Source organism: Salvelinus alpinus, chromosome 23 (genome assembly GCF_045679555.1).
Source record: "Salvelinus alpinus chromosome 23, SLU_Salpinus.1, whole genome shotgun sequence".
Classification (NCBI taxonomy): Eukaryota; Metazoa; Chordata; class Actinopteri; order Salmoniformes; family Salmonidae; genus Salvelinus; species Salvelinus alpinus.
In genome coordinates this window covers 36369392-36397343 of record NC_092108.1, presented here as the reverse complement: position 1 = coordinate 36397343, position 27952 = coordinate 36369392, and the positions used below count along the sequence as shown (strand labels likewise).

Sequence of the window (27952 nt, the reverse complement as noted above, 5' to 3'; positions counted from 1 at the left end):
GTGCACTTGATTTGATCTCTAGCCCTGCTGGGTAGGCGGAGTTCTACTTTCAGACACATGAAATGGATCAAAATGGGAACACTTTGCCTTCACGGTGCTGGAGCTGCTGAATCAAGTGGGCTCCCGAGTGGCGCAGCGGTCTAAGGCACTGCATCTCAGAGCTAGAGGTGTCACTACAGACCCTGGTTTGATTCCAGGCTGTCCCATAGGGCGGCGCACAATTGGCCCAGCATCGTCCGGGTTAGGGTTTGGCCGCCATAGGCCATCATTGTAAATAAGAATTTGTTCTTAACTGACTTGCCTAGTTAAATAAAATGTTAAATAAATCAAAAATAGTGCACCAACTGCCAACAGCACAAAATAAATACAAAACACAGGAATGCAAGGCTTTAACAATGTTTTTTTTACAGAAATGTTTGGTGACCGACTAGAAATGTCTTGGAGATCGACCAGTCTATTGCGATCGACCGGTTGGGGACCATTGCATTACACAACAAGGGGAAAGGGGGATACCTAGTCAGTTGTCCAACTGAATGGCTTCAACTGAAATGTGTCTTCCGCATTTAACCCATCTCCTCTGAATCAGAGAGGTGCGGGGGGCTGCCTTAATCGACATCCACGTCTTCGGCACCTGGGGAACAGTGGGTTAACTGCCTTGCTCATATACACACACATTTAAAGCGTTAATTTAATACTCATTTGACATTTGATATATTTATTTGATATTTATTGGACATTTGATCCTTTGATATAGCAACATAACTAACTTGCCACAATAATTGTTGAATTTAAAAGCAGACCCAGACTGAAATTCTCAATCAGCATCTGTCATGACATTCCTAAGAGTCATTAGAGTGTGATTAATGCAAGCTGCACCATTGTGAAAAAGACAACTACTTTCTTTGGCACGCTCACGGAGCGAAAAGTCCCATTTCTTTGTATCCAATTGAGGGATTTAAAACCACATTGATATGCAATGCAGGACTTTCTGCAACACTATCCTTAATCTGTCTTTGTGGGTAACTGACTGTCTATAGAAGGATGGTTTCTATGCTGTATAAGAGCCCTACACAATAACGGAGAGAAAAGTCCATTTGTGTTAGGAATGTGTTTGGGTCTCATGGCAGGAGAACAGGACTTTCTACCCAGGACCTGAGGCCAGCGTTAGTGTTGTTTCTCATAGCCTTTCACACTGAGTATGTGTGGTACCAATTACATCCACAGTTCCAACTGCCCAGCCAACTTGCATGGCTGGATGAATAGTAGTGTGCTTAAAGTTCAGGCCGTGACCAATCTTAATAGAGCCGAGTGTGTGTGTGTGTGTGTGTGTGTGTATATTTAGTGTGTTGTTGATCCTGTGGTCTCTAGTCCCTACCCCTGCTATGTGTCTTTTCAGGGAACTCTGTGGTGTCGGTGAGCCCTCAAACCCAGTAGGGAACTTTTCTCTCTCAGCCCACACACACACTGTCCCTTGACAGACCAATGGACACTGAGAATGGTTATATGGTTCTTAAAGTAAATGCCATGGTAGATGAGTTTGAATGAGGGTGGCAAGCACTGAGTAACCCAATTAATAAATCAACTTTCATTCATGCTTTTTTTCTAGAAGCAAATTAACTTTCTGGATGGACATCCATCCATACGTAAGAGTGTTATTATGGGTAACAAATGTCACCCTATTCCCTTTATAGTGCACTACTTCTGACCAGGGCTCATAGGGCTCCGGTAAAAGGTAATGCACTATAAAGTGAATAGGGTGCCATTAGAGCCTCAAACTTATTTGGTGGACCAAGCCAAGGTCACTCTTCTACCAACAACAATGGTGCTGACAGGTGAACAGAACTCACAGCTCCTGACTTGGTGGGATTCCCTTCAAATGAAGGCTGTTTACACTAGCCCTAATACAATCAGACATTGGGGCAAAGGAACAATAGTTCCAGCTTCTTTACAGAATTGTCTTGTCTTCAATAAAAGCAATTATCAGAGACTATGTGGAAACAGACCGGTGAATTTAGAAGGAGCAGGATTTAATAGCCGAGAAGTAGAAAGGCAGGCAGGCCGGATGAAATGAGAGATGGCGAGAGGTGAGAATAATTGGGCGAGAGAAGAGGGATGCAGAAGAGAGAAGGTTATTTTTCCACTGTCCAAGTCCACCTGCCTAATTAGCAAAGCAGGGGAATTGCCTTCGGTGCACTTCTTGAAAAAACGAGCCGTTGCCTAAAGAAGAGAATAATTTCTTGAAGTCTCTTATCCTCTGTAGCTAATTGTCATAGCAGTGGGGAAGGTCTGCACAACAATGGGAAAGTGATCAGAGAAATCCGGCAAAGACAAAACCTTTGTTAGCCCCGATCATGACTAGTCTTAACTAAAACAATACAACTTTAACTCATTTTGCCATTGTATTCTCAGGGGCAAGCAACATCACAGAGTCTAGCTAAAAAAGCATTGAGGTTCAAAGTGATGCACTTATTCTGTTTTGAATTTTGGATGTAAAATAGCATGTTTTTCAAACCAGCAAGCCGACAGTGTTCATGCCGTCTGTAATTCAGTCTGAAATGACAGACGGCATGTAATCTGAAAGCAGCACAGTATCTCCTGGCCAATAGACGACTACTGAAGCAAAAATAATGCACCAAGCCTGGGTTGTGTTTTTATACCTTGCACAGTCGTGGTTCAATTTCAGCTATTCCCATATTGGGCTTGGCTTATATGAACTGAGCAACGGTTTCCTGGAAATCATGCGTACTCCCCAAACCAATAGAAGAACAGCAATCCAGGTAGGTCTACTCTATAAAAAAAAAAAATGAAGGCGGGTGTGCATACTGTCAACGCACATTCAACTGAGGCGACCACTTGGCTACACGGAAGAAAGCCGTGCGACTGAATGAAGAAGTCAGCCATATCTCAACTCTGCCTTTGTTGTACAGAGCCTTAGGGTGGTTAATAAACTCTCGTCACGGAGAGATTATGCTGGTTGAAACTACTGGTGCCTCAAGGGAGACAGCAGGAGCAAACCACTACACTGCAGGGGAGGACGCATCTGGCAAAATGGCAAGGGGATGATCTGGATGACATGACGAAGTACAAGGACATCGTCGATAAAGTGTGATATACACCCAGCTATAATCTGTGGCATCATCTCGAGAGATGGGAGAGCGGGTGGGAGAGCAATAAGGGCCACAGACCCCCAAACCAGGCTGGGGGGACTATGGAATGGGCCTTTGGGCTTATGCACATTGACATTACCCCAAGCGGTGGAAAACACCTGAATCCTAAGGGGGAATGGGACAGTGAGGAACATCTTGAAGAAGCCACCGGGTATCTCATTGAATTCATCGATAAGATAAAGGAAAAGTTCAACTGGAACAGAGAGAGGAATCTGAAAGGAGGAATAGCAGCCTACAATGTGGGGGTTGGAAATATCCATTCATATAAGGAGGTGGATGTGAAAACCACTGGAGGGGACTACTCCAACGATGATGTTGCCAGAGCTAGATGGTACCATATATAGCGGTACCAAGACGGAAATCGGTATTGCCAAATCTCATGAGCAAATGGGCTTATTACACCACTGAGAGGGACTAGTCCAATAATGTCACCAGAGGGGGGGGTGCTCAATATTCCAAACGTAATGGCAATAAAAGTAAACTGCAAATATATCTAGAGGTAAATGTTTGACGTCAAAATAATTCACAAAACGTTATGACAATGTATCCCTATTATGATGGTTAAGTTAGATTCTAGTTTAGTATTTTTTTTTAACCACATGAAGATAATTTACTATAACTAACTTATTGCTAACCTTTATGTAAGAGTGTTTATGCTTAAAAGGGCAACTCCCCCTTTTCAACCTCATATTCATAATCACCAGCACCAAACCAGTGTGTACATATGCAAAAACAGCACATTTCAACGTACTGTAGAAAACAATATAACGTTAAAAAGTTCTACCCGATGACATCATCAAACGTTTAAACATTTGAAAAACAGTGATTTTCAAACAATGAGACTCACAGTGACCTGGGGAACAACAAAAACCTTAAAACTGTTAAAGTATGAGTATTATAATCTATATATCAATTCATGTGAATTGGAAAGCTGAAGTTAACTGTAATCATAGAGATGAATGAAAATAAAATGTTCAGCCTACATTTTCAGCCTGGTGATTTATTGTCGGCTGAAATTTTAATCTCTACGATTACAGTTCACTTCGGTTTTCCAATTCACATGAATTGATATACAGTATTGTAATGTAACATCACACTAACATCGTCTAATAAAACATTTGGTTAAAAAACTTAATCTAATCTATGACATATGAAATTGTAAGTAATGCCCTGTCTAGTGCCATACTTGTATGTGTAATCTAATAGACAGAACGGATACTTTGTTTTCTCTGTAACCAGGGGTGATGGTACAACTAGGAGCGGGATAGGTACAACTGTGCCAAGCTCATTTGATCTCAAAATAACTCCCTGTCTGAATCTATGACATGGACAGACATTGGATAGGAGACGAAGTGTGACAGACACTGTTTAAAACCCCTTAAATGTAAAGTCCCCATATTTGGGGACCCTAATGGATTTTTGTATTCAATTCAGTCTGGTATGAGAATGGTAGCCCCTATCTGGAAAAGCAGGGTGTCTGCAGAAAGTGGAGTATCTTGGCTATTGATCTGCGCCTTAAAATCATTGGTGTGACTTACTACCATATATGTGCATACAAATGTATTTAGCAGGCCGAGCCAATGACCTCACTTCAAGATGGCTGCTACCTACATTTTGGTTAGCGTTGTGAAGCATAATCAAAATAAGCACGGAATACGTTGATTCACACTGAAAGCCGGGACTCCACAGATCATGAGGATGTCTTATTTGTCTGCCTGTGACCTACCGCTATTGATCATCAGCTCAGAGTTAAAATGTTCATTTTACACAATGTGTTCACCAAACATCTTACAAGGTAAGCTTCGATTTGGCCTGTGTTTGAGCTATAGCTACAAGGGGGGTATGAAATTAATCCTTAGGTTGGTAGGAACAAAACTAGCCTATTGCTGGATGTTATCTGATGATAACAGTATGACTTAATGGCAACATCGAATGTCCATCGAGTGACTATCTTTGCGCATGACAAAATATGATGAAAACTCTTGGTTATCCCCTGTATGTCCCCCGACACCACCACAATGTTTGAGAGAGGTTGATGTTGTAGAAATTGTGTTTTTATACTGAACAAATAGCATTTAGGGATTGCAAATATGTAATAGCACTGAAATGACCTAATTTACAGACATATGTCACTTGGAAAGGTTTAGGGACACTTGGAAATGTCACGTGAACACACCTGACACCACTTACTAAAACATCTGCCCATTTCTAGTTGATAGGTCTATCAATCCCATTTTTTTTGTTGATATTGTTCACATATTGTGGAAGCCATCAGATGTGTTTCCAGCTCTGGGAATCAATCATTTACTTATAGCTTGTCAATGAAAGATTACTTTCAAAATAAAATAAAAACGTTTATTTTGTGTGACTCTGATCTTGTGTATTGTTAACTATGTGACTGCTATCTATCTTCTGATAATTTCCTCATAATCTCCCAGATGTCTTCTTTCCAAACAGTCCAAGTTTTGGCAAGTCAGAGTCATATAATTACACATGAACAGCAGTTACTTTTGGGTATGTCCATTTATGATGAAATCTACATTTTGCCATTACATCTAAGTTAGTCTACACAACAGATAATGATAAGGGTGTCTTCCAAAACTCTTTTAGGGAAAAACGTAATTATTAAAGGGATAGTAATTTGGGTGAACTCTCCCTTTAATAGTTCATAAGCACTGTGGGAGGAGAGGGATTTGAAAGTGTAACGGAGGGGAATAGTTGAACTGCATTGAAAATATTTTATTCGCTGTCTGTTTCTCAAATTGCACCTTATTCCCTTGATAGTGCACTACTTTTGGGAATAGGGTGCCATTTGGAATTCAAACACCGTTCTTCATCCTCTGTTAAACGACGCCAGTGAATTAAATACGGGTTTATATACAGGGTTCGGTGGATTTCTTGTAATTAGTTACTGATTACAGTTACATGGAAAATAAAGTAATCAGTAACGTAATCCTCTGGATTACTCAAAATGAGTAACGTAATGACTTTAAACACCCAGGCATATGAGAAAAAAAGAGAAACCCGCACACTGCTCTTTATCAGACTTTACGCATCAGAGCTTTTGTGAATGTTTATAATTTGCACCCTTATGTAGACATTGCTCTACCCACATCTGTATTACGCATCAGATGAGGTTGGAGTTGAGGGAAAATAAACATGTGACCAAATATAACAATGTGCATTTCATAAGTATACTAATACAGTGTGTACATAACGCAATAAACAAGTCTGTAACACCACATCCAGGACATCGACCTATCAAGTAAGTTTTGATAAATCATTGGGTACAGTGCAAGAAAGAACGTCAGAGTAATGAAAGCGACACTTTTTTATTTTATTTAGAGATAGCACATTTAGAAATATCACATTAGGATAATTCATGTGGGACTAATTCACCACCTGAGGTGGTGGTTAGTTCGCCAACTCTAAATATAGCCTAATTATTGCTGATTGTATGCCATGTAATTGACAGGACTATATCTAACAGTACATGTCATGTATAAGCCTATATCTAACAGCACATTTCATGTATAGGCCTATATCGAACAGCACATTTCATGTATAGGCCTATATCTAACAGTACATGTCATGTATAGGCCTATATCTAACAGTACATTTCAAGTATAGGCCTATATCTAACAGCACATTTCATGTATAGGCCTATATCTAACAGCACATGTCATGTATAGGCCTATATCTAACAGCACATTTCATGTGTAGGCCTATATCTAACAGTACATGTCATGTATAGGCCTTTACACTCACAGTGAACGGCCGACATGAGTGCCCCTTCGTTCAATATAAGAGTTGATGAATAAAATGTCAACCTACAGAGAAGCATCTTCTTCTCAACATTAACAACTGTTATAACTGTTTTTCCCACATTCACGGATTGAAATTTCAGAAAGTGCACTGTAAATACGCTACAAAGCAGTAGGCAGAACTCTATGGAGTCCAGGAAACTGTATGACTGACCAGTGGGTCAGGTTTAAATGGTTTGGCAGCCTTACCTACTCATTCAATCAACTGGAATCCAAAAAGAAGCCATCCACCCTTGAGGGCGATCAACTAGACAACATTTTGCGGAGTTGAGTGCATGTGAGAAGTCCTGAGGGTGCGCGAAATGACAGCAAGGCTGACAAAGTGTTATCAAATGTTCTTATTGATATTAGTTGAAGTAATACTAAACGTAATCAGCTGTTTAACACATTTTTTTAAGTCATCCGGGCTGATTACAATTAGGTAATCCCTGTTGCATGTAATCCGTTACTACCCAATACTGTTTATAAACGACTTTAACTTTATTCCAACCACTTTAAATCGGACATTGACACAAAGCCTGACAGACAATTCCTAACTGCTTTGAGTTCTTTAGGTATGCAAAGACATAATGAAGAAATACACTCAGCGTTCGATGAACCATGGGAATTGGGGATTTTCTAACCAGAATGACTCAAATTAAGGCACACAAGTGAGTCACGCAACCAAGATGAACATTTGGTGACACTTTAATCCTGGAACGTCAACAGTTACATGCTCTGCCTCTAAAGATTACATTCAGGTCATTGTTCTGATGTTAAAATGGGCTGACAGTGCAACAACCACCCTGCTTGGGATACATTACTGTATCAGGATGTAGATATCCTGCAATAGATTCACAGTGAAAAAAATGATCAAGGAAGTGGATGGACGCAGAGTGATGTAACAACCTAATAATGGGTCTCATACGCTATCTATATAGATGAGAGGGATGGCAATGTAAGAACAACATTCGGTTTAGGGCTACTCCAATAGAGAAAGTAGTACCTCCCCCTGCGGTCTACATGTGTTTTTACAGTGGATTATTTGATCTGTGACGATTAGGTTTGTCAACACAGGAAATGGTGTAACTGACTGTGCTTTGAGTTTCCATTCAACTTTCAGCTGATCTTAATGTCTCGGAAAATGTCAAGGAAAAGGTTGCGTATGATTTACAGCTCAGGGGCCCTTGTATGGTGCAGCGCACCTTCTGATTGATTCAGTGGTGCGCGCGTGTGTGTGTGTGTGCTCTGTGAATCCCTGAGCTCTCTGTTTGGAGTTTGCCTGCTCTGACAGAGCCCCAGGCCGACCCCGAGAGAGAAGACCAGGTGTGTGTGTGTGTGTGTGTGTGTGAGGGCCTTGGTCTGACAAACAGCGAGACAGGACGGCAGGCAGGGATTTTAACGGTGGGGCCACAACTGAGCGGCAGAGATTCAATCAATCATAGACTTTAGATGGCAACCAGCCAGCCGCAAGGCCAGATGTTACAACACGAGGTAGTGGTGCACCTATTCCAGCCCACTCATGGTCCACCTTCTCTAGTATATAAAATGGTTAAAAGTGAATACTTTTTATCAGTAGGAGTCATCAGAAATTGTGTCTTATTAGTTCTTAGTTTTAATTATTTGGCCCTTGTTGTTCCAATAACAATACCACATTATCGGAGCTTGGCTCAGATGTTAATTGGCTGTTATCAAAACTGTTAGGTTCCAGTTTGTAGAGTGTGAATGACAGACAGATCTGGTGCTAACCCAGCAGTAAGGGTGTGAGAAGCTATAGGGCAGGGGTCAGCAACAGACGGCCGGTCCAACACCATCCCGCGAGGGATTTTTTGGGGCCCCTCCAAAGTTTTTAGTAAACCAAAATTGGGGGCTATTTTAGTTTTGGGTAAAAAAAAAGACTTAAATCACCAGGAATTGAGCCAAAAATGTGTTTTATTTAAGAAAGTATTTCCACGAATAAAAAAAAGACGTGATCGTGTCTCACTGTATTGAAGGTATGAAATTATTGTTATTTTCAAATACAATCTCTTTTTGGGCTTAGTTGTAGTCAATTTGCAGTGTACAAATTACTATAATTATGTTGCGCCCGAACCATCCGCTCTTACAAAAATGTCCCGCGGCTTAATCTAGTTGCCTACCCCTGATATAGTGAGTCACCCATAGAGTAAGACATAAGACTCAACTTTGCCAATGTCCATGCTAAAACGGGTTGTATCCATCTAGAGTCCTCCATCTGTATCTATGGGGTCACCTGACTCACCCATCATCCTGCCCATCAGAGCCTGCTGTGGCATCAGGTTGTCGTCCAGGCCCTCTATGCCCCCATACAGGGAGTGGGAGATACGACGCTCCCGATCGTCCAGCAGGGAGGAATTCAGGAGGGTCTGCTCCGGTCCCAGGGGGCTCCCAGGGGCCTCCAGCTACATAGATGGGTGAGAAGACGGGTACAGTCAATACATGACATATTGGAAGAAACAATCATTATAGTGGGAAGGTGCAGTATGAGACGAAATTCTCCCTTTGGTACATTGGGATTAAATCTTGAATCTTAAATCTTTAAAGAGTTTGAACTAGCTCAATGCCACAACCCCATTATTGCCCTTTCACGCTCACTGTAGGATAGCAGCAACAATGACAGCTTAACTTATAGATAACAATAATCCCCTCCGTGAGGGACAGGCAGACCGGTAGAGGCAGGCTAGCCTGGTGCTAACATTAGCCCCAGCACCACCACGACCACGGCTAGCTAGATAAATGACCATGGATTTCCAATAGCAGTTAAGACACTGGCTGTCAACATTCCCCCCACAGGAGAGCAGCAGCACAGTGACATTTCCCTCAGGTGTCAATCGGACACACTGCTGTTTAATGGACAAATAGGCCATTTGCTGACTATGTCACCTTTAAACACACATGACTGAGGAGGAAGTGGGGTTGAATGTGTACGGACCAAAGAATTCCATCGTATCAGTAGAAATGACAGGATCTCTATGGTGTGGATGCCCTCATTGTTTGCACTTAGAATCTCCTATATCATTGATTTGAACTACAGGGACTGCTTCCTTGACAGATTATGCCTAGTAAGACGAAGAAGTATTCTCAATGGAGATTCTCCATTGAAATAGCATTTTTTTTGTCCAGGATTTGGGTCTGGGAAAACCATCCCTTTAGTGGTGTTGGAAACTTACTTGAGCCCATTGGAATTACATGAGCCCGTTTATAACTGCATAAGCAGCTTCTTAGTAGCAATAATAATTGGTTAGGATGTGTGGATTATTGCAGAGACAAAGGGAAGGACAGAAAGTGTCCGTCCGTCCAGACATGTTCTTGCATTTCTGTATGTGATTATTTCTAAGGAAGTAGGTAAAGGGCAACAGTTGAGTCTCAGCTCCTGATAAGCTAGGCTCGTCTCTGTGGAACTAGGGCAAGGAGCGATGTGGAACTCTACATCGAGGTGGTGGTGTGAGGACAACAGTTGGAGAAGAAACAATAAAAACTCTGGGAGAGGGGCCAGAGGGGCCCACCTAACAACACTAACTCTGGGAGAGGGGCCAGAGGGGCCCACCAAACAACACTAACTGAATACTTCTCACAAAACACACATCCCTGACCAAGAAGGTTCTGGGCTCAGGCTGGGCCACGACACCACCATTAGAGGAACAATTCTTGCTCAGCAACAGAGAATGACTGTTTATCTTAGACATACAAGGAGATGACTCCGCCTAGTCAGATATTATAAATATGGGCTTGTTTTAGTTGTCAAATCAAATCAAATGTATTTATAAAGCCCTTTTTTACATCAGCAGTTGTCAAAGTGCTTATACAGAAACCCAGACTAGAACCCCAAACAGCAAGCAATGCAGATGCACAGCGGCTAGGGAAGAACTCCCTAGAAAGGAAGTAACCTAGGAAGAAACCTAGAAAGGAACCAGGCTCTGAGTGGTGGCCAGTCCTCTTCTGGTTGTGCCGGGTGGAGATTATAGCACTACATGGCCATTAAGACCAGACCGTTGTTCAAGATGTTCAAACATTCATAGATGACCAGCAGGGTCAAATAATAATCACAGTGGTTGTAGAGGGTGCACCAGATCAGCAACTCAGGAGTAAATGTCAGTTGGCTTTTCATAGTCGAGCATTCAGAGGTCGAGACAGCAGGTGCGGTAGAGAGGGAGGGAGAGAGAGATGTACACTACCATTCAAATGTTTGGGGTCATTGAAAAATGTCCTTGTTCTTGAAAGAAAAGAAAATGTTATGTCCATTAAAATAACATCAAATTGATCAGAAATACAGTGTAGACATTGTTATTGTTGTAAATGACTATTGTAGCTGGAAACGGCAGATTTTTTATGGAATATCTACATAGGCGTACAGAGGCCCATTATCAGCAACCATCACTCCTGTGTTCCAATGGCACGTTGTGCTAGCTAATCCAAGTTTAGGCTTGGAAATTAAGGCTATTCCATGCGAGAAATTGCCAAGAAACTGAAGATCTCGTAGAACGCTGTGTACTACTCCCTTCACAGAACAGCTCAAACTGGCTCTAACCAGAACAGAAAGAGGTGTAGGAGGCCCCAGTGCACAACTGAGAAAGAGGACAAGTACACTAGAGTGTCTAGTTTGAGAAATAGACGCCTCACAAGTCCTCAAATGGCAGCTTCATTAAATAGTACCCGCAAAACACCAGTCTCAACAACAGGTAAGAGGCGACTCCGAGATGCTGGCCTTCTAGGGAGAGTTCCTCTGTCCAGTGTCTCTGTGTTCTTTTGCCCATCTTAATCTTTACTTTTTATTGGCCAGTCTGAGATATTGCTTTTTCTTTACAACTCTGCCTAGAAGGCCAGCATCCCGGAGTCGCCTCTTCACTGTTGACTTTGAGACTGGTGTGACTATGATACCTATGTAGATATTCCATTAAAAAAATCTGCCGTTTCCAGCTACAATAGTCATTTACAACATTAACAATGTCTACACTGTATGTCTGATCAATTTGATGTTATTTGAATGGACCAAAAAAATTAGCTTTTCTTTCAAAAACAAGGACATTTCTAAGTGACCCCAAACTTTGGAACGGTAGTGTATGCTGTGTCCAACTGGATCAGCAGCAGAACTTAGAATCTAACATTAGTATAAGAATTGCCAACAACAGATGTGCATCACAACATGAGGAAATGTAATCAGTGAATAATCAATCCACAGCCCCTTCATTTCATTTCCCAGGTGTTTGATAGACGTGATAACACAGAGAGAGACCGGTGTGATACAGAAAGGTTCAGTTCTATTGGTGCAGAAACAGCTGAACAATCACCAAGCAGACAACTGCCAGTAAAACAAGGGTAAGTGAGAATGACTGAGGCTGGAGAAGGATTTCAAGAGAGAGGCCATTTGGCTTCAGACTGTAGGAAGTCAGCCTCTACTTTAAATGGGGTAGTTCATGAAACTTACCCCAACAGAGAGCCTATATAGCCTGCCTTAATAACAGCCAAGGAGATTTGCCATACTGAGGTCGGTCAACAAATCACCACTCTACCCACTCATATTCAGTCCTATAATTAAACTGGTGCAGGGCTGAACTCCATTGGGTCTGAATTGTGATGAGGGAAGGATCTGTCAGAATAGCCCTGTGGGGCGGGGTTTAATATTGAGGAAGTATTAGTTCAGATTCAGAATAAGGTTTGCCAAAGATTACTATCCTAAAGAAGTAAGCGCAGGAGGAGATGTCGAGGAAAGAGAGGGATGGTGTGAGGTGATGAGTGAAAGGAGCACCACCTGTCCATGAAGCTGTGCCACCTGAACGGCTGTGCCCTTGGTAGACTTCTACTATGGTTCATAGCTTCAAATGAGATATGTCACTATACCCCATAATGTCAAAGTGGAATGTTGTTTTTAGAAAACTTGACAAATAAATACAAAATGTCTCGGGTCAATAGGCATTCAAACCCTTTCTTATGGCAAGGCTAAATACGTTCACTCTGTGTGCAATAATAGTGTTTAATATGATTTTTGAATGACTACCACAGCTCTGTACCCTACACATACAATCATCAGTAAGGCACCCCAGTCGAGCAATGAATTTCAAACACAGATTCAACTACAAAGACCAGGGAGGTTTTCCAATGCATCACAAAGAAGGGCACCTACTGGTAGATTGGTAAAAATAAAACAAGCAGACGTTGAATATCCCTTTGAGCATGGTGAAGTTATTAAATACACGTCGGATGGTGTATCAATGCACCCAGTCACTACAAAGATGCAGGTGGCCTTCCTGACTCAGTCGCCGGAGATTAAGGAAACCGCTCAGGGATTTCACCACAAGGCAAATAAAGACTTTAAAAATGGCTGTGTGAGAAAACTGAGGATGGATCAACAACATTGTACTTACTCCACAATACTAACTTAAATGGCAAAGTGAACAGAAGGAAGCCTGTACAGAATAAATATATTCCAAAACATGCATCCTGTTTGCAATAAGTCACCAAAGTAAAACTGCAAAAAATGTGGCAAAGAAATTAACTTCATCTCCTGAATACAAAGTGTTATGTTTGGTGCAAATCCAACACTCACTGCATACAATGCTTCATATTTTCAAGCATGGTGGTGGCTGCATCATGTTATGAGTATGCTTGTCAACGGCAAGGACTAGGGAGTTTTTTTTCTATAAAAATAAACTGAATAGAGCTAAGCACAGGCAAAACCCTAGAGGATAATCTGGTTTAGTCTGCTTTCCAACAGACACTGGAAGACAAATTCACCTTTCAGTAAGACAATAACCATTTTTTTTATTTTACCTTTATTTAACCAGGTAGGCTATTTGAGAACAAGTTCTCATTTACAACTGCGACCTGGCCAAGATAAAGCAAAGCAGTTCGACACATACAACAACACAGAGTTAAACATACAGTCAATAATACAGTAGAAAAAGTCTATAAACAAAGGAGCAAAGGAGATTGGTGCAAAGGAGCAAGATAAATAAATAAATACAGTATGGGGATGAGGGAGTTGGATGGGTGCAGTGATCTGTAAGCTGCTCTGACAGCTGGTGCTTAAAGCTAGTGAGGGACTGCATTGATGAATTAAGGTCACTAATGAGTGAGGCACTCCTCTCACCTGGTTGTCTAGGTCTTCATTGAGAGGAAAAACCTAAGACCAGCAGACACTAGTCCCTCCGTGGAATGATTTTGACACCCCTAACCAACACCAATCAGCCTACACCACTGCGCATACACCTGTTGTTACTATGACAACTAACATAACCATGCCAGCAAATGACTGCTGTCTGAACACAATAATCCGATTTGATCACTTGTAACTTGCTGTTTGGACAGTCATTATGGGTATTGTGTGTAGATGGGTGAAAAAAATAAATATTTAATCCCATTTGAATACAGGCTGTAACAACAAAATGTGGAATAAGTCAAGGGGTACGAAAACATTCTGAAGACACGGTACATCACATACTCTGTGGACCGCAAGGGAAATGGATCAATTAAGTATAATTCATATTCTACATAGACACCTATAACCATAATGCTCTAGTCCAAGCCATCCTTTCAGCTGTATCTGTGACGCAGATATCGACGAGTCTCCCCTGTGTGTCTGTACCTCCTTCAAGGCCAGTGCTCTCTGGTCTCACCCCTGGCTTCTCCACAGCACAGCATGCCCCGACTGCAGCACACAGCTCAGCCCTTAGCCCCTGCTAAGTTACCAGCTGCGCTAAATTACCAGCTGCGCCATGGGCATCTCAGGTCTGACATGTACCGTAGCAAGAGGCAGAGGCAGGGATGGAGGCGTACAGTTCACACTACAAACAACACACTGCTGGAAAGTGGGCAGTGCAGTACAATAGATAGAGAAGTGATCAAGCCAGGATAGTCTTGAGTATGTACCAATATCATGACACTGAAATGAAAAAAATACTTTGTTGGCCAGCCGTCATCAACTACCCCATTAGACCCCGGGGCATGGAGGCTAAGACGAGAGCGTGTCTACATCCCAAATGGCACCCTATTCCCTACATAGCACACTATTGTGGACCAGAGCCCCTGTTCAAAAGTAGTGCACTAAATAGGGAATAGGGTGCCATTTGGGACGCAACTCATGTCGTGTGAACTGCTGTGACCCACCTGACTAACTGTTCTTTAAATCCTATCCATAGCAGAGCTCTCCAGTCCAGAACGTGTCACTGGCTTTGGAATTTAACATGGGGACTACATGTGGGAGGGTGTATGTTAAAGATAACTGAACAACTGTATCAAGTGTTTTTGGAAAAACTTCAAACTTCAAGGCATCTCTGTGACGGGTTGTCAGTGGTCACAGAGTGACGGGTTGTCAGTGGTCACAGAGTGACGGGTTGTCTTTTGACATTATTTCTAAATAAGCTAAACAAACGCATACACAAAACAGAACGCAGTCATAAAAAAAACATGCATCTTTAATTAGGTAATTAAACATGTGAAAAGAGAAAACAATACATTGGCAGTAACTAAGGAAAGGAGGACGGAGAGCCACAGCGCTATCAGCTGCTGCCTCCAAAAAGCCGACCATCACACAGACTCCCTGTGGGTTACAAAGTTATTTCAGCGTACACGTGTGTTATTCAGTGGAAGCCGGTGAGAGGAGGACGGCTTATAGTAATGGTTGGAATGGAATATAAGAAATGGTATCAAATGCATGGAAACCATGTTGGACACGTTTCCATTCATGCCGTTCATGCCGTTCCATTCATGCCATTACTATGAGCCTGTCCTCAGACTGGTGTTAGTCCAATAATCTCCACAGCTGTCCCAGAGGGATGGTTAGGCTTACCTCACTGCGTTTGGTGACCCTCCTGGCCACTATCAGCTGAATCGTCCCGCGTTTGTTGCCCTCCACCGACATGGACGTCCTTAGCGTCTCCATGGCCTCCTGGTTGGTCTTGCCTATCAATGACTCCCCGTTCACCGCTATCAGCTGGTCGTTGACCCGCAGCCGTCTATCCTGTTCACACAGCATATGACACGCTGGATCAGAATCAGTCAACACCCACGATCAGGCTGTTCAACGCAATAGCACTAGTGCTGTTAATCTGCTCCCAGATCTGCTTGCGTCATCTTGCCAACTCCTTGTCACACCGAACAACGAGTGAAACCCTGGCTACTTAATTCCCTAGAGAGTAGGCGAACAACGAGTGAAACCCAGGCTACTTAATTCCCTAGAGAGTAGGCTAGAGTGCAAGAAACAGACTGGCACCAAGGTTACTGCACTGTCAGTGGAATAACAAATAGCAGAAAAAGCAATGAAGTTCACTGTCAAATCAGAACTGATAGACAGAAGATGCCAATAGGCAGATTAGTATATAAACTCCAGAAAATACATCATTACCTATATGACCATGAACATCGGAATCCTAAAGGGGGGGGGGGGAGACTCACCTTGCAGGCAGCTCCTCCGTTGATTATGGACTTGACGAAGATGCCTAGGTCAGCGTGGTTCTCCTTGGAGCGGTTGCCCTTGACGCTGACCCCTAACCCCGCCGACCCCGAGTCACTCAGAGGGATCTCAAAGGTCAGGAACTCCCTGGTACCGTCAGGGGTCAACACCAGGTCATCCTCCTCAACCTTCTAGAACGGAGAGAGAGCGAGGGAGGGAGAAAGGATGGTGTCACTGATCATTTCTGCTGTTGTGAGATCTACTGATAGGCGAATACAAGATTAGTGTCCCAAATGGTACTCTATTCCCTCCATAGTGTACTACTTTTAACCAGGGCCTGGTCAAAATTTGTGCACTATACTGTATACAGTACCAGTCAAAAGTTTAGACACACCTACTCATTCCAAGGTTTTTCTTTATTTTTACTATTGTCTACATTGTAGAATAATAATGAAGACTATGAAATAACACATATAACATCATGTAGTAACCAAAAAGTGTTAAACAAATCAAAATATATTTAATATTCTTCAAAGTAACCACCCTTTACTTTGTCACAACACAACTGATTGGCTCAAATGCATTAAGGAAAGAAATTCCACAAATTAAGTTAACAAGACACACCTGTTAATTGAAATGCTTTCCAGGTGACTATCTCATGAAGCTGGTTGAGAGAATGCCAAGAGTGTGCAAAGCTGTCACTGAGGCAAAAGGGGGCTACTTTGAAGAATCTAAAATATATTTGGATTTGTTTAACACTTTTTGGGTCACTACATGATTCCATATGTGTTATTTCATAGTTTTGATGTCTTCACTATTATTCTACAAAGAAAATAGTAAAAATAAAGAAAAACCTATGAATGAGTAGGTGTGTCCAAACTTTTGACTGGTACTGTAGGGAATAGGGGTGTCATTTGGGACGCAGCTACGCTGATTCCGACGCTCTTCAGCATCAGGAGCTATGGGATGACCAACTCACATCTATGAGTTTAGTTACAGATTAGAAAACTTCAGCATGAACATGTGTGTCACTGGGAGTTCTTGGGGCAAAGGTTGGATACACTGTCTGTCATAGAGATCCTACAAGTCGGGGTTCTGAATGTATTATGGTCTTCTGTAGCAAAGCAGAGCCTACATTGACATTGTGACTAAACACATTGTCAGAAGAATGGAGTATCTGATGACAATAAGTATGCCTAGTCACTTTACCACTACCTATATGTACTGTACATATCTACCTCAATTACCTTGTACCCCGAGATGGGGACTCGGTACTGGTACCCCGTGTATATAGCCTAGTTATCGTTACTCGTTTTATATTTATTCCTTGTGTTATTATTTTTCAATATTTTTTTAATGCATTTTTGGGAAGGGCCCGTAAGTAAGCATTTGACAAATCAATTTTGATTTGATTCTGTGATCACCTCGCAGGCCCCCAAAAGACACTGGAATGTATACAATTAAGAGCATTATCTACACACAGAAGCAGGCACATACAGTATCCCAGAAAATGCAACAGGTGCCTGAGCCTCATTGAATAACAAAAAAGCTATTCTCTCTGCCTTGTCAATTGACAGCTGTCCTCTGAATAAATCTGCACACTAAACTACTAGCAATTATGTGCATGTGTAATGAATGCAGTCATAATCAAGCTCAGTGTCATACATTCATTAGCTCCCATTGTTTGCAGAGAGAGATTGAATTACTTTGTGGAGAGACCGAAGGAGAGGGAGCGGGCGGGGGAATAGAGAGAAAGAGAACAGAGAAAGAGGAGAAAAAGAGACAGAGGAAGAGAGAGACAGTGAGAGCGATAGAGGGAGAGAGAGGATGAATCCATGTGGAACACAATTGCAGAACTGCCTTCTCTTCCCCTCCTCTCCTCAGCAACCCAGGCTGCAAGGTGCTTTGTATTCCACAGAGTGAATAAAATGGCACCTCCACTCCCGTCCCTAATCTCAACCCCTACGGCCCTGGCTCCGAAACACCCCTGGCCTCACTCACGCCCCCGATCGCTCCCAACAGCATCACCTGAAGCGATTAGAGGCGTGCTCTCAACTTTCCCAAACAAACCTGTCGATTTGATTGAATCAAAAAGTCACTTGAAACGAATTAAAAGCGCAAAGAGGAGAGGAGAGATGAGGAGGCAGTGGAGGATGTAATTGCTGGAGGGAGCCCATGTGGAGAGCCCTGAACGCTTCTGAGGCTCTTTTTTTTTTAAAGCAGCTCTCCTCTCTCTCTCTCACTATCTGCCTTAGACCGCATGCTGATAGACCATGAATATCAAACACCTGGGGGATAGACAGAGGTGTCCAGACAGACTGATGTGGAGGTGTGTGCGGTGCACAAAGAGAGACTCGCACGCACGCACACACACACACACACACACACCGTCACATTCCTCACGGAGGGCGAGTCATTAAACACAGTGGAACTGTGAGCAAAGAAAAGGACGTCACCTTTCAGTCCTGCATAATCACCGTTATACGAGGTCATGTGTTTTTTTAAATAACTCCCATCTCTGAGGCATATTCACAAAGAGCAACAGCCCCTGCCTCATCCGCCTAAACATCCACACATCTCGCGCAGTACACATGAGATTAGAATGGCTTCAGATTAGAATGAGACTCCAGATCCATCCATGGCCTCTTCCTCCTCTATACTGTGGCTGTGTGATGGCAATTACCCAGCTAGCAGCTGCTCCCAGTCACAGCGTGCTGTATACGCAGGAACAGGTGGCAGCTTGAAACATCACTTTAATTAAGGCAAGAGCTTGTTCTCCACTAGAGTCACTGGGCCTTCTGATTGACTCATACATTCACACACTAGAGACATGAATGCAGTCGCATCTGCACGGGGGCACAAATAACACTGTGTGCGCGCGCACGCGAGGCAGAGCGCGGGGGCAGAAAGAGCCACAACAATTATTCATCGGAGTCGAGGGAGTCGAAAATGTGTCTGTGTGACCATAGATCAACGTGGCTTGGCTTTACATTACATTACATGGTAACTGGCACGGATGCCTTTTCAAAATCAACTTTCTGTAACTCAGTGTAACTAATAATACCACCAGAACAAGAAGTTCACGATGATATCAGCTATTACGGATATTATTAGCAGTGGATTTACACTAATGTGTATTGCAAATGGCACCCTATATAATGCACTGCTTATTTAAAAAAACTACTTTTTACACCTTTTTCTCCCCAATTTCCTAATGTCCAACACACTGCTCGCTTAACCCGGAAGCCAGCCGCACCAATGTGTCGGAAGAAACGCCGTACAACTGGCGAGTGCACTGTGTCAGCGTGCACTGTGCCCGGCCCGCCACAAGGAGTCACTAGAGCGCGATGGGACAAGGACATCCCAGACAGTCAAACCCTCCCCTAACCCGGACGACGCCGGGCCAATTGTGCCCCGCCTCATGGGTCTCCCGGCCGCGACACAGCCTGGGATCGAACCCGGGTCTGTCCTGACGCCTCTAGCACTACCTTAGACCGCTGCACCACTCGGGAGGCCATAATGCACTAGTTTTGACCAAAGCCATATGGGCCATGTTTCGAAGTGCACTATATAGGGAACAGGGTGCCATTTGAGACATAGCCTACATGTATTAGATCAGTGTTGAAAAGGCAGTTACTTCCTAAATCAGCACAGAGTGACAGAGCGTATAGATCACAGGGCATACCCACCCACGGCCACATTTACTGTTACTTAGGCAGTCCCAAATGAACAGCCCAACTGACTCTCATTCAATATGCTGCACAACAGTCCAAAGTGTTACCTTTGCTTCATGGCTCCTGATTGATTCAGTCCCACAGAGCAGAGGGATGATGTCATGCGGAGGCACTGGGTGCGTCCCAAATGGCACCCTTTGCCCTGTATGGTGCACTACAGGATCACACTACATAGGGACACGGGTGCCATTTGGGACGCACACACTGTTGTGGGTGGTTACCTCAGTCAGCCAGTGGGGCTCCGTGGCCGACACGGCCTCCCTCACCGAGCAACGCTGGAGAGGGGAACAGTCAGACCTGTGGTTACATTCCACACACACACACCAGAGACCACCGCAGGCCTCGTCATTCCATGGTACCAATGCCACACAAGCAACAAACCCCAGAAATGTCAGCAGGAGTGGCAACTAACCTTGTTCATGGGTGCATCTCAAATGGCACTTTATTGGCTATATAGTGTATTACTTTTGACCAGGGCCCATAGTGTCAACAGCCCCCATAGTGTCAACAATAGCATGCACCTCTGGGTAACGGCAGACCCCCCAACCCCCACAGAGATAATCAATTATTAACAGCGACTTTACGTTTATTAATTATTAACGTTGCCAAAGTGCTGAGCTAATTCATGTGGAGGGTCAAGGTGATGTTGCCTATTGTCTCTGTGTGTTCGACCTGTTTTAGTGAGAGGGGGGATGGGAGAGTGGATGCAGGCTGCTATGGCTTCAAGTGAGGCCTCGGGTTAATTGGTCCAGTACAGAGAGAGCGTGCGTTTGGCATGTGGAGCTCTTAGCTTCGTTCCCCCGTCCCCCAGTCTCCCTCCATCCCACCCTGCCTTCCTCCCTCCATCCAGCTACTGGAGGAGGGCCATTCAGATGAGATGGGGGGGGCTAATGCGCTAAAACGGTCTCCTACCCGGAAACACAGACTGGTTCCCAAATGGCACCCTATTCCCTATATAGTGCACTACTTTTGACCAGAGCCCATGTTCTGTACTAGTATCAGAGCCTCAGTGCTGCTGTCTGCCTGCCACCACAACAGAACAGTGAAGTTCATGTGTTGTTGAGAGTTGTGTGGAACAAAGCCTCTAACAAGAGATAACATCTGCTGTGTATAATTGTGGAGCCCATTATGGAGGGAATATGCCGGGAAGGAGAGAACAAAGGGATTCATTGGCGAGGATTGTAAAATCATACACGAGAGAGAGAGAGACAGAGAGAGAGCGACAGAGAGAGAGAGACAGAGAGAATGACAGAGAGAGAGAGAATGACAGAGAGACAGAGACAGAGAGAGAGCGACAAAGAGAGAGCGACAGAGAGAGAGCGACAGAGAGAGAGCGACAGAGAGAGAGCGACAGAGACAGAGAGACAGAGAGAGAGCGACAGAGAGAGAGAGCGACAGAGACAGAGAGACAGAGAGAGAGCGACAGAGACAGAGAGACAGAGACAGAGAGACAGAGAGAGAGCGACAGAGAGTGAGAGCGACAGAGAGAGAGAGCGACAGAGACAGAGAGACAGAGAGAGAGCGACAGAGACAGAGAGACAGAGAGAGAGCGACAGAGAGTGAGAGCGACAGAGAGAGAGAGCGACAGAGACAGAGAGACAGAGAGAGAGCGACAGAGACAGAGAGACAGAGAGAGAGCGACAGAGAGTGAGAGCGACAGAGAGAGAGAGCGACAGAGAGTGAGAGCGACAGAGAGAGAGAGCGACAGAGACAGAGAGACAGAGAGAGAGCGACAGAGAGTGAGAGCGACAGAGAGTGAGAGCGACAGAGAGAGAGAGCGACAGAGAGTGAGAGCGACAGAGACAGAGAGACAGAGAGAGAGCGACAGAGAGTGAGAGCGACAGAGAGTGAGAGCGACAGAGAGTGAGAGCGACAGAGAGAGAGAGCGACAGAGACAGAGAGACAGAGAGAGAGCGACAGAGAGTGAGAGCGACAGAGAGTGAGAGCGACAGAGAGAGAGAGCGACAGAGAGTGAGAGCGACAGAGAGTGAGAGCGACAGAGAGTGAGAGCGACAGAGAGTGAGAGCAACAGAGAGTGAGAGCGACAGAGAGAGAGAGACAGAGAGAGAGAGAGACAGAGAGAGACAGAGAGAGAGCGACAGAGAGAGAGCGACAGAGAGAGAGAGACAGAGAGAGAGAGACAGAGAGAGAGCGACAGAGAGAGAGAGAGACAGAGAGACAGAGAGAGAGAGAGAGCGACAGAGAGAGAGAGAGAGAGAGCGACAGAGAGAGAGAGAGACAGAGAGAGACAGAGAGAGAGACAGAGTGAGAGCGACAGAGAGAGAGAGAGACAGAGAGAGAGGCAGAGAGAGAGACAGAGAGACAGCCTTGAGATCTAAGGTGTACAACGTGTAGGCCAACTTTATGAAGGAATTCATCGGCGAGTCTTGTAGAATCACACAGGAGTGAGATATTACTCAGGGATCTAAGGTGCCCAACTCTGGATTGTGTCTCATCTGAGCACAACGATAACACTCCGGAGCCGTTCCAAATGAGGCCGTTCTAACAACAGCCATGACACACCTCCTGGTCTGGTATGAATGGTTTACTGGAAAGGGAAGGACCACCCTGAAGTAAACCCATAGTTAGATCATCAGGAGACGAAGGCACAATGGGTTTGATATGCCAGCTGGGATCATAACCGAGAACGTTCTCCATTTGGCCACAGACCGCGCTTAGAAGAATCATGAATGCAGGCAGCTGTCAGGTATCACAGGAGCACAGGGAACGTGGAACGCCCACTCTGGGCTGCTACCTCGCTCTCCAACCGAGGAGCGTGAAGTGAGGAGCAAACTGAACACGTCACAGAAGCACCAAATTAGCAGGTCAATAAAGCTTGAGAATGGCTGGCTGACATAGTTCATAACGAATCACCTTGATAGTATAACAACCCAGAATAACAAACCCTCTGCCTCGTTAAATAAAGGTTCAACAAAATAAATAAAATGTAATTAAAAAAAGAGGTGGTGAAAACAACAAGGGCCCAATTCTATGTTTAAATACAGTCCTACTACACAGTGGCTCAGTCAATGATGAGGCTTCTCTCATCAGTTGAGAGCAACGTAAAAGCAATGTAAATGGTCTCCCAATGTCCCCAAATAAAGTCAAATAGCACAATGAGCATTCGACCGCATTCAGAGAAAGTCATCGATGAGTGTGGCCAGGTTGTTAATGGCACTGCATCACTGGGCGTGTCCCTGAGCAGATTATCCAAGTAGTGAAAATACACCCTTCTCTACAGTACTCTACTGAACTCAGTGCATAACGGGACATGCAGAATTGTGCAAAAAAGTACATTTAGTTTGACTGCACACCATCATACATTAATCACTTTTGACAACGGTCGACGCTTGACACTTACACACCTGAAAATATCTACCACGTTACTAACAGGCAAAGCAGAGGACAATCTGACCTGCACTAGAAGTGACGTGCATAGTCTTGGGAGTTTTGTATGCCGTCCTTTACACTACAAAGGACTGTTGAGAGTACAGCTATGTTCTATGCCAGTGTAGGTTGATGCATGGAGCTCCCCCTTCTTTAGACAAAGTAAGTTCCCCTCTACTCAAGCAGTGTCGCAGGACAACATGCTACAGGAGCCGGGCAGGGTGTTTAGCAGAGGCAGCCGGGGTGGGTGGGTCAGGGACAGTGGTGGCATTAGCGGAGAACAGGCTCAAAGTATTGGCTGGAAGAGAATGAATGGTTTCTTTATATTTGATACCATTCCACTCATTCCAACCACTATCATGAGCCATCCTCCCCTCACCAGCCTCCACTGACTCAGTGTAGGGGACAGGTAACAGGTAAACATAGGGTTTGAGTGACTCTTACCAAATCTCTGGGGCTTTGCATCTGGGGCTCTGCATTCTAGAGGAAACAGGGTGTCAGAAGAAACAACAGTAGTCAATTACACATGTTAGCAGCAATACTGTACATCAAATCTAACTGAGGGAGGAGCACGTCAGGCACATTCCAATCTGGACCGTGAAGCCAGTTCCACTGCTGATGTTCATCTTCCTCCTCTAATTAAGGACTGATTTAGACCTGGGACACCAGGTGGGTCCAATTCATTGTTCAGGTAGAACAGAAAACCAGCAGTTCTCTGGACCTCCAGGCTCACATTTGAATACCCCTGGAGTAGACTGACAGAAATCCAAACTACCGTCTAATAATCATCATCCATTGACCTAATGTAGACTGTGCAGTAGAAGTGGGCTACCCAGTGTTCACACATTCCAACAGAGTGCATTTCTTTACCAAACTACATACTCACATGTACCACTATAGCCCTTCTGTGGATATTACCAGCATATCAGTAATCATCGCCTGGGGGCTGGGAATAACTCAGAGTAGCTGCTCCTGCTCTCTTCCCCACTACTAGAGTCAGAAGAACCAGGCCTGTGTTCCCCATGGGGGTAGAAGCGGTTCTCTCTCCGCTGTGTAATATTTATACCCCCCCCCCGTCATGTGTGTCAGATGAGATAGCAGACAGATATCTCGAGCTTGCGTCCCAAATGGCACCCTACTCCCTACATAGTGCACTACTGTTGACCAGGGTCCCATAGGGAAAAGGGTGTTCCATTTGGGACACATCCTCCTGAGTGAAAGAAAGGCTCTGGACTAATCAAAAGATGAGTATTGATCCCGATGAGGCCTGGATGAACGCCCCTGGGCTCAACATCTAACTCAGCCCAGCCAGAATGATTGGCCCAGAGTGACAGCCAGCCAATAGGGTGTGTGCGTCTTCAGTTGTAATAACTGTCATTGTTGGGGGGGGGGGGGGGGGGTTGGTTGAGCCTGCTGTTGGGTGCTGGTGCTGATGGCTGGGACCCACTAATGGTGAGAGGAGAAAACTCTGGCCCATTATTATCACAACAGGGGGGATTTAAGTGCTACTCTGTTCTATAACTCAGCCTGGCGCAACAGCCAGGGTGTTAAAGAAGCATACTGATGGTTTGGTTGGGAGATCGTATAGTAGCCAGTGACTTGGGTAGTAAATACTGATCAACCACAGAGGCACGCTCCAAATGGCTCCCTATTACCTTTATAGTGCACTACTTTGACCAGGATCCCTGGTCAAAAGTAGTGGACTTTGTAGGTAATAGGATGTCATTTGGAACACAGGCACTATGATTTAGACCTCAGCAATAACACCAGCATTAACTCTCCCTATTCCTTTCATCAGACACACTAACAGAACCCCAGATGTGTTGTTTCATTAAAAAAACATGTGTATTGACAAAACCTTTCAATTAAAACAAATTAAAACACACGAAGTGTCTATATAAACACATTACATGGCATGAGCCATTATAATCTCCAACTGAGTAGTCACCCTCTAGTCACTCTGACAACATACCATGGCTACGTTTCAAATGGCACCCTATTCCCTATTTAGTGCACTACTTTTGAACAGGACCTATTGTGTGGGCTCTGAATCTGATTGATATTCCACCCAACAACAAGTGCATTTCTCAGTCTGCCCCTAACCTGCCCGCTTTCTCACCCATCCATCAATCAATCTATCCAATTTGTTCTGAGGGAGCGGAGCGCTACAGGTTCCCACCGAGAATACTTGGATCAGGGTATGCGTCCTAAATGGCGCCCTACCCCATACATAGTGCACTACATTTGACCAGGATCCATTGGGCTCTGATCAAAAGTAGTGCACTATGTAGGGAATAGGATGTCATTTGGGACGTGCCCCAGGATAATAAAGAGTAGCGCCGAGACAGAGTAGCACAATCAATCTGCGTGCTGCATTGGCATGTTGTGTGAGGAGGAGAATGGAAGGAAAACACAATACTTACTGGGGAACTTGGGAGATTAACCGTGACAGGGTATAAGACGCACACAACCACAGGTCCCAAAGACATGCATATTGATGTACACACACACTTTCCTGAGAGTTCGGGACATTATGACAAACGGGGACTCTAAGCATCCTAGAGAGGAGGGAATGTAGAGTTTGCGGTGTTAGGGGAGCAGAGAGACCTACCAGGAAGGTCTCCTCCTGTCGTAGCACCACCAGCCCCACAGCTCCTCCCATAGGCGTGGCCCTCAGCAGAGCGACCACTTCCTCCTGGGTCCGACCAACCAAGTCCACTCCATTCACCTGGAACACATACGGCAATTAGTAACATACAGATTCACATTCCAATTTTGACCCCTAAATCCCACACTGAGGAACACGCTGCCATTCACTTGAACTGATCCTACCAAGACACTATTATGAGCCTAAACATCATGACGTGCCAGACGCACACCGTATTAGAGGCTAACATAAACCACTGGGAACAGAGATCTAGAAACAGGGTGACCAGACAATGAGAGCGTTTTACTGATGTATCCCCTGGTCTCAGGTCTCACCTCCAGCAGCCTGTCTCCAGCTTTGAGGCGTCCGTCCTGGATGGCAGCTCCTCGGGGCAGGATGTTCTTCACGTAGATGGGCGCCGAGCCGCCGATGGGGACGTCGCGCGAAGTGATGCTGAAACCCAGACCCTCTGGACCTAAGGGACGAAACAGGAGGATGTGTACGCGCGAGAATGCCTGTCACATTTTGACTCCCCTCATATCACAGGTACAGTCAGATCTACACAGCAGCAAGACATTCTGGCTGTGTTTGAAATCTGTCTTGCCTACTACTTACTAAAACGACATACTGTGTATTAATCATACTTTGTAGTATTTAGATCATACCGTTTAGTGGAAATGTACGCAGTAAGCAACAAATATCAACATACTAGGCTCACCCATACCGAGAATGTGTAATCTAATTTGCAATTGCGTTGCTTCCCGCCATCTGTTCGTTTTGCGACCCCTTCTCTTGATTATCAGCTGTTGTCAAACATGTGGGTCGGAAAAGACCATTATCTTCCTCAATAGCACGCAGCGATTTCTAGATGTAAAGCCAAAATGGCTATGACATCCTGGCATTTAAAGCATACTAAATGTTCGAAATTTCACTTACTATAAAACGTTTTCAATTCGCATACCCAAAAAAGCCTATTTACAACGCAAGTATGGGTATTCAGACATGGCCATAAGGCATTACAAAGTGAAAATGCAACATGGGAAGGATTCTGGACAGCTAATATGAAAGATTGCGTTTTGTCTCAGTGTTGACCTGTGGAATCCTCCCGGCCTGAATCCAGAGTCCAGAGGTTGAGGATGGTATCCCTCTCTCCTCTCCCGCCGGCACCACAGTCCGATCATTAGGAGAATGTCTGCCAAGCCTAATCCCTCTGTCTGACTGTCTGAGCTGTGTATGGTAATGCAAGCAAGGCAAACACAGAGAGGATTCCAGAACACTCTGAGGATTCTGTTTCAGAGCAATCTAAATCCCCTCCATGTCAATAAGCCAATCAACTTCCCACCATAGGACGGGCACGTATTATAGTTACCGGTAAATGGCATTAGCATTAATGTGTTTCATATGGTACACTGGATCTTTCAAGACACGTTAGCTCAGTCTTTCTAATACACCAGATTGATTGTGTTAGAGTTTGGGTTTTGTGAAAAGGCCAGTGAGTTTGTTTTGTTGACATCTTAAAGGGATACGTCAGGATTTCTGCAAAAAAAGCCCTCTATTTAATTCCCCAAAGTCAGATTAACTCGTGGATACCATTTTTATGTCTGCGTGTGCAGTTTGAAGGAAGTTGTTAACTAGCGTTAGCACAATTGCTAACTAGCATTAGCACAATGACTGGAAGTCTATGGTAAAAGCTAGCTGTTACCATAGACTTCCAGTCATTGCGCTGAAAGCTAGTAAGCAACTTCCTTCAAACTGCACAGACAGACATAAAAATGGTATCAGACTCTGGGGAAGTAGATAAAGGTCTT

The 27952-nt window shown here is 44.3% G+C and overlaps 1 protein-coding gene and 1 pseudogene across 6 annotated transcripts in view; one reads left to right on the top strand and one right to left on the bottom strand.

Moving 5' to 3' along the window:
* The window catches only part of LOC139550896 (partitioning defective 3 homolog), a 249251-nt gene that overhangs the window by 83761 nt on the left and 137538 nt on the right, over positions 1-27952 (bottom strand). For 5 of the 6 annotated variants that reach the window (XM_071362135.1, XM_071362137.1, XM_071362140.1 and 2 more), the window contains 6 exons: positions 26480-26619; positions 26109-26225; positions 23942-23977; positions 16379-16567; positions 15774-15944; positions 9231-9390 (listed from right to left, as the gene is read on the bottom strand). In XM_071362135.1, the coding sequence (XP_071218236.1) occupies positions 9231-9390; positions 15774-15944; positions 16379-16567; positions 23942-23977; positions 26109-26225; positions 26480-26619 (813 nt within the window). The remainder of the gene's footprint in view (positions 1-9230; positions 9391-15773; positions 15945-16378; positions 16568-23941; positions 23978-26108; positions 26226-26479; positions 26620-27952) is intronic. The other variant, XM_071362138.1, reaches the window with a different exon arrangement.
* LOC139550897 (lysozyme g pseudogene) lies at positions 2874-3591 on the top strand (annotated as a pseudogene).